The 12107-nt window shown below is 47.3% G+C and overlaps 1 protein-coding gene across 2 annotated transcripts; it reads left to right on the top strand.

Annotated features, from left to right (window-relative positions):
* Positions 1 to 1056: 1056 nt before the first annotated feature.
* SLC25A28 (solute carrier family 25 member 28) lies at positions 1057 to 11555 on the top strand. 2 transcript variants are annotated; one of them, XM_060126038.1, is made up of 4 exons: positions 1057 to 1362; positions 8125 to 8353; positions 9480 to 9536; positions 10707 to 11555. In XM_060126038.1, the coding sequence occupies exons 1-4, from the start codon at positions 1072 to 1074 to the stop codon at positions 11222 to 11224; spliced, it is 1095 nt and encodes a 364-aa protein (XP_059982021.1). In that variant the 5' UTR covers positions 1057 to 1071; the 3' UTR covers positions 11225 to 11555. The 2 variants fall into 2 exon arrangements, with proteins under 2 accessions (XP_059982021.1, XP_059982020.1); XM_060126037.1 differs by lacking the exon at positions 1057 to 1362 and having other exon boundaries at positions 8204 to 8294.
* Positions 11556 to 12107: the final 552 nt, after the last annotated feature.

Here is a 12107-nt window from a genome sequence, read left to right as displayed (position 1 = left end):
CGTCTCTGAATCGTCCCGCCCCATTTCGACATCTCCCTTCCCCGCCTCCAGCTCTCGGCCTGGCGCAGGGCCGAGCGACAGCATGCCCCCGGAGAACTCGTTCACTCAACAACTGCGGGGTTTGCTTGGCGACTCCGGGGCAAGCCCAGTGCCGGGCGCTAGGGCCTGAGGAGCATCAGGCCCTAAGGAGTCCGCCCGCGCGCAGCACGGAGGGGTCAATTCTCCCGACCTGACCGGAGTTTAACGGGCCTCCTCCTGCATGTCGCAACAGCTTTCCCGACATGCCGGCGGGCCTCGCCAGGGGATGCCCGGCCCCGGCCCGCTCCACCCAACGCCAGTCCGAGATCCCGCGGGAACAGAGTTCTCGGGCCAAGGCCACCCGCCAGCACACGACCCGCGAGTCCCGGGATTCGGGGTGGGCGCTCTAGAAGGGGCCTAACTGCATCCGTCAGCGGTTTGACCTTGAAGGCCAGGCACCGCCCTCCCCTCCTCCCCCGACACGATCCAGCCTGCAGCACCCACAGCTCTACTGGCGCCACTCAGGGCCCGAAATTCCCCCTCGATAGCCCCTGGGCGCTTCGCTCTCTTCCTGTAGCCAATCGGATCCCGACATAAAACTGGCCAATGCCCGCGCTCAAAGTATCAAGAGTCGTTGAGCCTATCAAAGTTCAGTCTTAAGTCTCTCCCGCCCTCCAGAAAAGTCGGAGGGCGGGTTGATCTTACATGTTGGCCAATCAAGTAGCCAATAAACAAGAAGCTTCCAAGATCAAAGGGGAAGGGGTGGGATCTAAGCTGTCTCAACGCCGCGGGGCGGAGGAATGACAGGCAACTTCACTAATACCACAGACCTATATTTTCTACGTAAGCTGGGGGCGGGGCTACATTGACGGCTGCACCAATGGCTGACTGAGGGGCGTGTCCTCGGGGCCAAGCGGGAGCCCGAGGCCCCGGGCTCTCTGGGCCGCGCCTGAGGCAGACGCAACGGGGCTGGGGGGCGGCGACGGCAGCGGCGGCAGCGACGGCGGCGGCGGCGGCGGCGGCGGGGGTGGGCGCTGCAGCTGGCCCGGGTGGATGGAGTTGGAGGGGCGGGGTGCTGGCGGTGTGGCGGGGGGGCCGGCGGCTGGGCCGGGGCGGAGCCCCGGGGAGTCGGCGCTGCTGGACGGGTGGCTGCAGCGGGGCGTGGGCCGGGGGGCCAGCGGCGGGGAGGCCGGGGCCTGCAGGCCCCCGGTACGGCAGGATCCTGACTCCGGCCCGGACTACGAGGCGCTGCCGGCTGGAGCCACTGTCACCACGCACATGGTGGCGGGCGCCGTGGCAGGGATCCTGGAGCACTGCGTGATGTACCCCATCGACTGCGTCAAGGTGAGACCTGGCCCTGCTCCGAACTTCACCTGGGGCTGACCCGACCCCTGGGTCATGCCCGGAGCCAGGATCCCAGCCGAGAGCCGGAGCCGACCAAAGTCCCTTTCTGGCTCCTGCCACCACACTATTCGAAGCACACACCTATGCAAGAAAGGTCCCGGCCGGGAACTGATCCCACTCAGAAGCCAGGACCAATTTCTCACCGTCAGTGAGATCTAAATTGGGACTCTGCAAAGAAAATCTGTCAGCCAGAACCCTGGATCCCAACTGGGACTAAATAGGAATAGGGTGGGATGGGAAGGGAACAGGTAAGTGCTACTAACTTGATTAAGGTAAAGCTTACTGAACACCCTCAATAGGATCTTAATGGCTAGAGATGTTCTCTGGCCAGTGCTTTTACAAGCTCCTTGCTGTGTTTTCCCTTAAGAGTGATGGGGCAGGAACCAGAATCTGGGATCTCTCAGCTAGAGGAAGTATTTACTTATTAAATCTTAACCCATGAGTGATTGGAAATCATTGTGCAGTCAGAATTCAGAGTTCCTGACTGGAAATAATATGGGAAAGACCATGTTCAGGAAAAAGTTTCGGTTTCTCTGTGCAGCAAGCATGATACTCCACCTATTTCCTGAACATGAAAATTGAGCTGGGATTGGGATTGTGTATATGCAGGGAGCACATCAGCCCTCCAAGGAGAGATGGACCTCATAGTGTATTTCTTTAGCCACTTGAAGTTGACAAAAAGGGAAAAGTTGTCTAGAAGGGAAGCATGACAATACTGGAAAGTAGATGTTACTGTGAAGAAAATAAAATGGGATTAACAAGAGGGCATGATTCATGTGAAAGTAAAACTAATTCCAGCCACACCAAGCAGGCTGATGAGTGGGTACAAGAAGTCATGTTTCTGAAGAAAGCTGGGTGACGAGGGGAACACATTGTTCTTTACAGTTCTTATTCTTGTGCATTAGCAAAGGAACAACCAAGGGGACTGTTGAAATAAATATAATGACAGACTGGTTCCTCCTTTACATGTTAAGGGTAATATAGTTAAACAGTATCCTCACAGCTCTTGGATGTATGCTTTCTTCTCAAATTAGGAAAAAGTTACATATTCAGGAGGAGAATATCTACTTGGAAGATGCAAAGTCTTTCTCTTCTGCTTCCTGGTTCCAGTACCGTTTCATGTTTTCATTAGTAAGGTGGATGAGGAAATGGAGAAAGTGCTCCTTAAGCTTTGTGAATGACACCGAGTTGGTAGGAGTATCGTAGCACATTGCAAGGTAACTCCTACCAAGGTTCATACCCTTGAAACTGTGGTAAATGCACTTGGCTAAAATGGATATTAGAATTTTATTTTATTTTTTTAAGATTTTTTTTTTGCTGTAGACCGTTTTTAAATTCCTTATTGAATTTGTTACAATATCACACCTGTTTTATGTTTTGGTTTTTTGGCCCCGAGGCATGTGGGATCTTAGCTCGCCAACCAGGGATTGAACCTGCACCCCCTGCATTGGAAGGCCAAGTCTTAACCACTGGACCGCCAGGGAAGTCCCTAGAATTTTAAATACGCATGTCAATTGTGAGGAATAGAAATAGTAAAATCCATGAGAGAGAAGTAAGAGGATGGCTAATGCTCTAACAATATTGAAATGTCATATGTATAAGTACAAATAAAAAAGATTCAGACATGTATGTAACAGAGTCTAGGTTGAATGACTGTGAGTCGTTAATGTTGTATGTCCAACTGTGAGTTGTTAATGCTGTATATCCAAAAGTTAACATGATCTAACTGCAAAGTAACCTCACTATACTTGGACTGTGAGTAAAGTCCAAGATAGTCTAGGGTGCTGTCTTTCAGGATGGGTATCAAATGAAAACTAGATCAAGGAGAGTAATGAAAATTATTGAATGGCTTGAAAAGTACAATGTAATAATGTGACTGACTTAGAAATATTACCTCAGAAATATTACCTCAGCTTATCAATTTAAATGTTGTCCCACTACCTTAGGAGACTATCTCCTTACTCCATATATTTACATAATGCTAATGTTGTTGTGAACATTTTATAACTTACTCTATTAGAAATGCCTCTAGAATACTTGGCTACATATCCTTAAATGGGGCAAGTGTTTGTCCTGTGACAAGACAGAGTTGATGTTTTAGTAATTGAGACCATTCAGAATCAAATATGGCAGTTCAGGTGGGAGATCAAAATGGGTAATGATGATTGGGGTCAAAGATAAGGTAGGGCTGGAAAAAGCAAGGAGACTGATTTACTCCTGAGGTTGATAAACCCACTGAGGGAACATTTTGGAAAGAGGAGTTCCAGAAATGTTTTGCATAACTGCAGCAGCATTGCTGGAATAAGTCGCTTGTAGCCTTTCAAGATAACTGTTTTGAAGAACAGTTCTTATTCATTTGCATAAGCTTTGGAATTTTTGTTTTTAAAAGATTACTAATACAACATTACAGTCATGCCTCAAAGCACTACATTAAAGAAATAATTATTTCATCTGGAGGAAAAAATGCTCAGGAATCTTCAAAAACACAAAAGCGTGTTTTAGAAGAATCATTTTCATTTGCCATTAACGCTGGCATTTAAATGATTAGAGGGAAAAAGTAGGTGAGCCTATCAAGATTTAGTGTCAGTAAACACTGTTTACAGTAGTCACTGTTGTGCAGGCATGAAAGTAAAATTCAAATCTCTTCCTTCAGAAAGGGCTTTGCAGTTCACTTGTCCTTGCGTAGCTATTCTTCCTCTTCCACCATAAATAGGTGGTGGAGAGGAAGAGCAGCCCAACATACCCTAAGACTAGAGGCAGGTATCTGTGTTGGAGCCTAAAGGTCAACCACAGTGTTTGCAAGTGAAAGCTGAGAGTGACTCTTGGCATGCAAGCCTGTGCACCCCCAAACCGCTTATCAGGGTCAAGTTGACTTAAAATATCCTTGGGAAGGACCATGGGAAGTCAGCATAGCCTTGCTAGGCTATAGTTAGTCAACCAGTGATTTTCATGGTCATAATAGGGAGGTTTGGGAGCCCAAGTGAATCCCAGTATTCCTTTTCTGGGCTTCAGAGACAAGCACCAGACTTTATCTAAAGGGATAGGTTCTACAGCGTAAAGCAGTCAAAACTCTTCTCAAAATCATCTGGCTAAGCACCTGTCACCAAGGTGCTGCTTTTTGGCTTTGTAGTCGTGAAGCAAATAATCTACTTATATAATAAGTTACGGAGGGAAAGAACAAAGGGAAGTAAATCTTTTCCAAACTCCAGATGTAAATGGTTATCTATATACATTCACCAGTGGACAGCTAGGAAATTGAAACATTGGCTTATTTGATGTTCTTATATCTAATAATGAGCATTCAGTAAATGGCAATTGCTCATGTTTGTCAAGCACTATGGGATGTGCCTTAATATTTACTGATTTAATCACTGGAACAACTTCATGAAGTAGATACCATTTTCATTACTTTATAGATGAAGAAAACAGGCAAGTAACTTGCCCAAGGTCACATAGTTAGTGGCAGAGTCATGATTTAAACCCAGTCTGACTCCCAAGCCTTCCATACAGGCGCCCAAAAGCAGATTTCCAGAACCAAGCAAGGCACAGAATTTCACAATTGTGCTCCTTCCTAAACATGGCCTTTAGATGAACAGCTGGACATATAAATCATAGACACAGAGGAACTTTAAAATGAAAACAAAAAATACAAAATCAATCCTGATTTGTTAGTGGTTAAAGACCAGTTAGTTGCCCATGCATATTTGCAAAATGACTTATACACGAGACAACACTGCTGTGATCTGTAAATTATGAGATATGAACTAATATTTCTCAGAAACATAGTTGAATACAATAAAAAGCCTTATATTTCTAGCACCACATAAATTAGCAACGGCTTTTACTTGCCTTAACTCTGAATCTCCACAACAGCACTCTGAGTCAGCCATTCTTAGTCTCATGTTACAGATGACATTGCTGAAGCTCAGAGGTTAAGTGACATACCCAAGACCACATAGCTAGCAAAGCTGGGTCTCCCACTCAGCCTTTCTGACTCAAGTGTGACTTGTCTTACCAAACTACTTACCTGTTTGGCTTTTTTTTTTTGCGGTACACGGGCCTCTCACTATTGTGGCCTCTCCCGTTGCGGAGCACAGGCTCCGGACGCACAGGCTCAGTGGCCATGGCTCACGAGCCCAGCCGCTCTGCGGCATGTGGGATCTTCCCAGACCGGGGCTCGAACCCGCATCCCCTGCATCGGCAGGCGGACTCTCAACCACTGCGCCACCAGGGAAGCCCCGTTTGGCTTTTCTTCAGAGTCGGGCAGTGGTTTTTTTTATGTTGAAGACTATTCGCTAATTCTTACTTAGAGATTTCATCTTTAAGAGGTTTTCATCTTTCTGTGAAAGAGATTTATTGGCCGACAAATTTGGGGAGCCATATTTGTATATTTGGTGTGGCTTATGCCTGGGTCCTCTCCATGAGGGTGTATTTTCATTGAGTTAGAATTGTGAGTTAGATTTAGATGTGTGTGTAAAATTTGCATTGTAACTTACACACAGTCCAGGTTTCTCTTGTGGGTAAACGGTTCCAGGACTCTGAGGCCAGACCTTTAAGACTAGTTACCCAAATATGCTATTGACTCCAGCAGAACAGTGCAATTTCTAAACATTCCCCAATACAAGATTAGTTAGTTGTTTTTTTTAAAATTTAATTATTTATTTTTGGCTGTGTTGGGTCTTCATTGCTGTGCGCGGGCTTTCTCTAGTTGCGGCGAGCAGGGGCTACTCTTCATTGTGGTGTGCAGGCTTTTCATTGCGGTGGCTTCTCTTGTTGCAGAGCACGGGCTCTAGGTGTGCGGGCTCTAGAGCGCAGGCTCAGTAGTTGTGGCACACGGGCTTAGTTGCTCCGCAGCATGTGGGATCTTCCCGGACCAGGGCTTGAACCTGCGTCTCCTGATTGGCAGGCGGATTCTTAACCACTGCACTCCCAGGGAAGTCCTTTTTTTTTTTTTTTAATTGAGAAGTAGAAAAGAATGTGTCACATTGTGATAAGTGATATTGTATATTTCTGATTGAACTTCAGTAATCTTTTAGGCTACCAGTTCTTTGTTGGTAGCAGGAAGGAGAAAATAACTAGAGGAATGTGGATTGCTTGCAGCTAACCAGAATTTGTTAATCTGGTTAGTTCGTTTTTTCCCATGCTTTGGAGAAGAGGCATTACTCTTGGATTTCAGATGGCCAACAGGAAGGTTCAAGCTTTTAAATCCAGATTGAATCAGTGACAGGAATGAAGTAGGAATTTAAACTGTACTTGGGCGTTAGTTGCCCCTGTTGGCTCACTAATGGCCTTTTTGAACTGGTGCAGACAAAGCTAAGATTCATTCATTCATTCATTCATTCAACAAACAAATCTTGAGTGCCTACTGTGGTCCAGGCACTGGACATTGATTTTTTTTTTTTTTAGTATTTAATCAATTAATTAATTAATTATTTTGGCTGCGTCGGGTCTTAGTTGTGGCACATGGGATCTTTTTGTTGCAGCACAAGCTTTTTGTTGCCATGCGCAGGCTTCTCTCTAGTTGTGGCGTGCGGGTTTTCTCTCTCTAGTTGTGGTGTGCGGGCTCCAGGGCACGTGGGCTCTATAGTTGTGGTGCGCGGAGTCCAGAGCACATGGGCTCTTTAGTTTGTGGCACATGGGTGCTCTAGTTGAGGCGCGTGGGCTCAGTTGCCCTGCGGCATGTGGGATCTTAGTTCCTTGACCAGGGATCAAACCTGCGTCCCCTGCATTGGAAGGTGGATTCTTTACCACTGGACCACCAGGGAAGTCCCTGGACATTGATTTTATACTATCTGATAGTCTCCATGCCACCCTAACCTTGAAATAGATCAATAGACAAGAGATCTGCATTGGAGACTCATCCTTCAGAGAAGGTCTGTGATTTGGGAAGTATTTCAAGTAAGATTAATTTCCCAAATTTCAGTATCTACCATATACATTCATTCCAGTCACTGAATCCTCTAGAGATTCCAAGGGTTATGTTTCACTGAGACTAATTTTATTCATTGATGCCAGTTTTGGGATTCAGTCAGTTTAGATTAGAAATCTGGAATCTCCCTCAGTTTTAGAGAATAGATTGGTTTCCACCTTCATAGTTTGAGGGTAAACTTTCTTTTCCAGGAAATTAGAGCAGCATCTATTAGGAATACTACTTCTGCCAAAATTTTAACTTACAGGCCCAGCTGCCAATGCCAAATAGTCTGAAGAAGCCAGATTATCATCAAGGTTATATCGAAGGATGAGCTGTCATCTCATTAGTCAGTGTAGTATGTGGCCAGGAAGCAGGCCCAGGATCAGTCTTCAGAAATAATAAAGTATGTTGTAGACAGTAAATAGTTGACTTTAGAATCCACTTGTAAAGAACTCTTAGCCTGAGTTTATTAAGACACAAAAGCAACTTCTCCTGAAACACAGGCTTAATATTTGTTGCTGGGTTCAAGGACGCTTACCAGGGGGCGATTTTTTGAGGGAAAATAATGGTGTTCCACCCGTAGGGTCATAGGTGACCAGAAAAAGAAAGGTCCAGCCGAGGCTTGGAAAGACGGCACATAGATTTGGAAGGCAGTAACACTGGATGCCGGGTATCACTTCTACATATCGGCGTGATTTCACATAGGTCTGCCCAGTGCCCAAACCTGAGTGTTGAGATTGGGTGCGCAGTCAGCATCACTGACATTGCACTTCTCCCTTCTGTACTTTCAGACTCGGATGCAGAGCCTACAGCCTGATCCAGCTGCCCGCTATCGCAACGTGTTGGAGGCCCTCTGGAGGATTATAAGAACGGAGGGGCTGTGGAGGCCCATGCGAGGCCTGAACGTCACAGCAACTGGCGCAGGGCCCGCCCACGCCCTCTATTTTGCCTGCTATGAAAAGTTAAAAAAGACACTGAGTGATGTAATCCACCCTGGGGGCAATAGCCATATTGCCAATGGTATTGAGCCTTCCTGTGCTGGTTCTCCCACTTTCCCAACTCTTTGGGCTTTGCTGTTGTCAGTGCTTTCCAGTCTCAGCATGATTTGAAGCTGAAGCTTTGGGCTGGAGTAGGCCAGATTATAGGGGAGGGACTTCCACACCTGATGTTCTCAGACAGTGGGCTGCGTCAACCCCACCTCTTCTTTGGGGCATCTCAACAAAGGGTTACAATATCCTCCCTTACGTACCAGCTTGACCCTTTCCTCTCATTCTCTCCCTGGTATCAGCTTCTGATGCCCTGGTAATGTGGAGACACACACTGAACTGCCCCCGTTGTGTGTTTCTTGGTAGTTGGGTGGTATCCCGCTCTTCGGGGCAGGATTGGAGGTAACCCAGCCACCCAAGGAAGACATCAGTGGAGCTTCAGCTCTTCGCCTCACCTTTTCAGGATCCCAGCTGCCCACAGGCAGTTTGTATCATGGAGGACATGACAAGCCCTCAACAAGTGAATGGTGCTGGGGCCGGGGGGCTTCTGTACAAAGAAACCAGAGGGTTGGAGGTTGTGTGGAAGTAATGGAAGGGATGGCAGCCTGGAGAAAACCAAAGTGAAAGTGGAGAGGAGAGGGTGAGGGATACGGTAGTTCAGGACCTGAGGGAAAGGTCTAGGTGGACAGATGTTAGGATTTGGAGACTGGGGTTGGGCAGCATGCGGCAGCAGGATAGAAGGTGAGATTCTGTGGTGGAGGTCTAACCACCTGCCCCTCGTGCTCTCCCGCCACTGGAAGCAGGTGATGTGCTGGCATCCCTTCGCCACAGTGTATCTGCTTCCTGTCTGGAGCATGAACTGCATTTATTCTCAGAGCCATCTTTGTTGAAAAAAGTCTGGGCTGTTTCTCAGACTCTTCCTGGCCTTCCTGTCGTAGCTGTGGAAGGTAGATTGATGGCCTTACTAAGTTAGAGGGAACAAGTATCTTCATTTCTCTGAACAGGCATTTAGAAACAGTGGGTTCCATCTTTTAAACTGGCTCTTAACATTCCCTCTCCCTGCTGTGGTTTATCACAGCTACGCCCCTTCACTCTGGGTCCTCCATGAGTCAGTCACCCTTTCCTGGCCTTACATGTGGCAGTTGTTTTTTCCTTTGCAGGCGCGGCCGGGTGTGTGGCAACATTACTTCATGATGCAGCCATGAATCCAGCAGAAGGTAATGATTCCTCACCCTTTCACTCTATGGGCAGCTGCATCTACATCTCTGGGCTTTTCCTTTATTTTTGGTTTGCAGGAGAAAGCCAGGGAGCACCCCATCAGTTTTGGTGGGAAATCCTGGCGTGTTACATTGTCTTACCACTAGAGGGCACTCCCTCCATGTTGTCCGTGCTTAGGAGGATTCCCTTAGACAGGAAGCATATTCAGTGAGATTTATTCACCTGGGGCTTCCCTGGAAAAAGGTATGGCTCTATGTGGCCTATTCCTGGGCCTTCCTGGAAGTCCGCTTTATAGTGGATTTGATGTAAAAAATTTAGCAGATTATTTCACTTTTCTTCAAAAAGGTGAAGATGGATTCTGACATTTGAAAATACTGCCTATCTTGTTGGAATGAAGAATGGTTGAGATAGGAATGAAAGGTACATTGGTAGAGCTTAGTCCCTGCACTGCTGCTTGGATCTTGGCTTTTCAGTTGGAGAATGAGGTACCCAAACAAATATGAAAGGATAGCACAGTTGCCAGGTTCCTTAAAGTTCCAGTTCTTTACCTGTCTGGGCAAGGCCATGGCAAGGAAAGAGCCAAAGCTAAACTGAAGATTATACCTGAGCTTATACATGTATCTACTTGAGGGGGTAGGAGATGTCTGGAAACTAAAACCGTACCCTTCTTGACTAAGAATTGTGGTTTTGGTAGCCCTTCTCCTCTTCCTGTGGAAGGATGAGATCCTCATGTTGTAAGAGTTCAGTGTTGTGTACCTGAGGACTGGGATTGTTAGGACTATGTGTTCATTATTATGTTCACTGCCACTGAATCACTTCTTGTCTTAAGAGTTACAAAAGGGTAAGATGGTAACAATAATAGGTAGGTACTTATTTCAGGGAAACCCTCTGGAGTCTAAACTGTAGATATATCCTGTATGTTAATTGGCTGGTATTAAAGAAATCCTACTAGAATTGGGTCCATTATTTTTTAGCCCTTTATCACCCTCTCCTATCCCCTCCTCTCAAAAAAGGGAAACCTTCACTAATCAGACTGACAATTCACTCATACTTTTTCCTCTCTCCAATCCATTGGCTGATCTACTGACTTGGGACTCCGAATCTGGACACTCCTGCTCACCGGCTGATTGCTGTCACCGTTCCCTTCTTCTCATTGACGGCACCGCCAGTGGTGAAGCAGAGGATGCAAATGTACAACTCACCGTACCACCGGGTGACAGACTGTGTACGGGCAGTGTGGCAAAATGAAGGGGCCGGGGCCTTTTACCGCAGCTACACCACGCAGCTAACCATGAACGTTCCCTTCCAAGCCATTCATTTCATGACCTATGAATTCCTGCAGGAGCACTTTAACCCCCAGAGACGGTACAACCCCAGCTCCCATGTCCTCTCCGGAGCCTGTGCAGGAGCTGTAGCTGCCGCTGCCACAACCCCACTGGACGTTTGCAAAACACTGCTCAACACCCAGGAATCCCTGGCTCTGAACTCAAACATTACAGGACACATCACAGGCATGGCTAGTGCCTTCAGGACGGTGTATCAAGTCGGCGGGGTGACCGCCTACTTCCGAGGGGTGCAGGCGAGAGTAATTTACCAGATCCCCTCCACAGCCATCGCATGGTCTGTGTATGAGTTCTTCAAATACCTAATCACTAAACGGCAAGAAGAGTGGAGGGCAGCCAAGTGAAGCGGCACTCAGTGGAGCCAGGGTTCGGCCAGCACTGCTGCTCTGCCCACTCCAGCCACGTTCTCTGTCTCCCGGCACACTCCAGCCTCGAGCGGGGTGGGAAGGAAGGCAGAGGGCTCTCTCCCCCAGGCTCTTGGTGTTTTGGCTGACGCCAGTTCCTGCCACCCTCCGTCGTCGCCGCCTTTCCTTCCGGGCCCTAAGCAAGTGCAGCAAGTCACAGCACAGCATCTCTGACACTCTCTCCTTCCTGGGCCTGGTGACCTGCTCTAGACTGTTACAGAGGGATAAGCAGCTCATTCCCCTGGTTCCTAATAAAAGCCTTTAAATTAAACGGTTTCATTGGGTTTGTCTTGCCAAAGGGGAAGTGAAATGCTGTCAACTGTTCTTGACTAAGCGTAAATCAAGGGGCCCACGGGGAAGGTTTATTGCGTATGTCTGTAGTTTTTGTTTCTGCTGTTTTCATGGTGATTTAAGACTTTGGGGCCCTACTCCCCCTTATTTAGTAATAGGCTCCAAGGAGTCTCCTGATGGCAGGAACGATGGGCCTTTGGCAGATCCCAGCTAAACAGGTGCTCTTGACCCCCACTATTGCCTTTTCCCTAGGGCAGTGGCGTGGCACAGAAGAGGGAGATCTCTCTGCCCTAATTCTCAGCTCTGCCTGCAGCAGTAAAACTTTCCACATGGCTCTTGGTTTTCTAATGCAGTTGTAAAGCTAAGATTAGTGCAGCTGCAAGTCCTGAAGATGCTGTGGTAAATAATAACAGTACCTCTCATTTTAAGGCTTTTACAAAGTACTCTCATATACGTGATCTCCTTCGGTTCTCACAAAATCTGAAGTAGGCAGTGCAGGTGTCATCTCTATTTTACAGGTAAGGAAAGCTCA

This window comes from Lagenorhynchus albirostris, chromosome 16 (genome assembly GCF_949774975.1).
Source record: "Lagenorhynchus albirostris chromosome 16, mLagAlb1.1, whole genome shotgun sequence".
In the NCBI taxonomy this organism is placed as follows: Eukaryota; Metazoa; Chordata; class Mammalia; order Artiodactyla; family Delphinidae; genus Lagenorhynchus; species Lagenorhynchus albirostris.
Note: the sequence above shows the minus strand (reverse complement) of the source record. Positions and strands in the feature narration are given on the sequence as shown.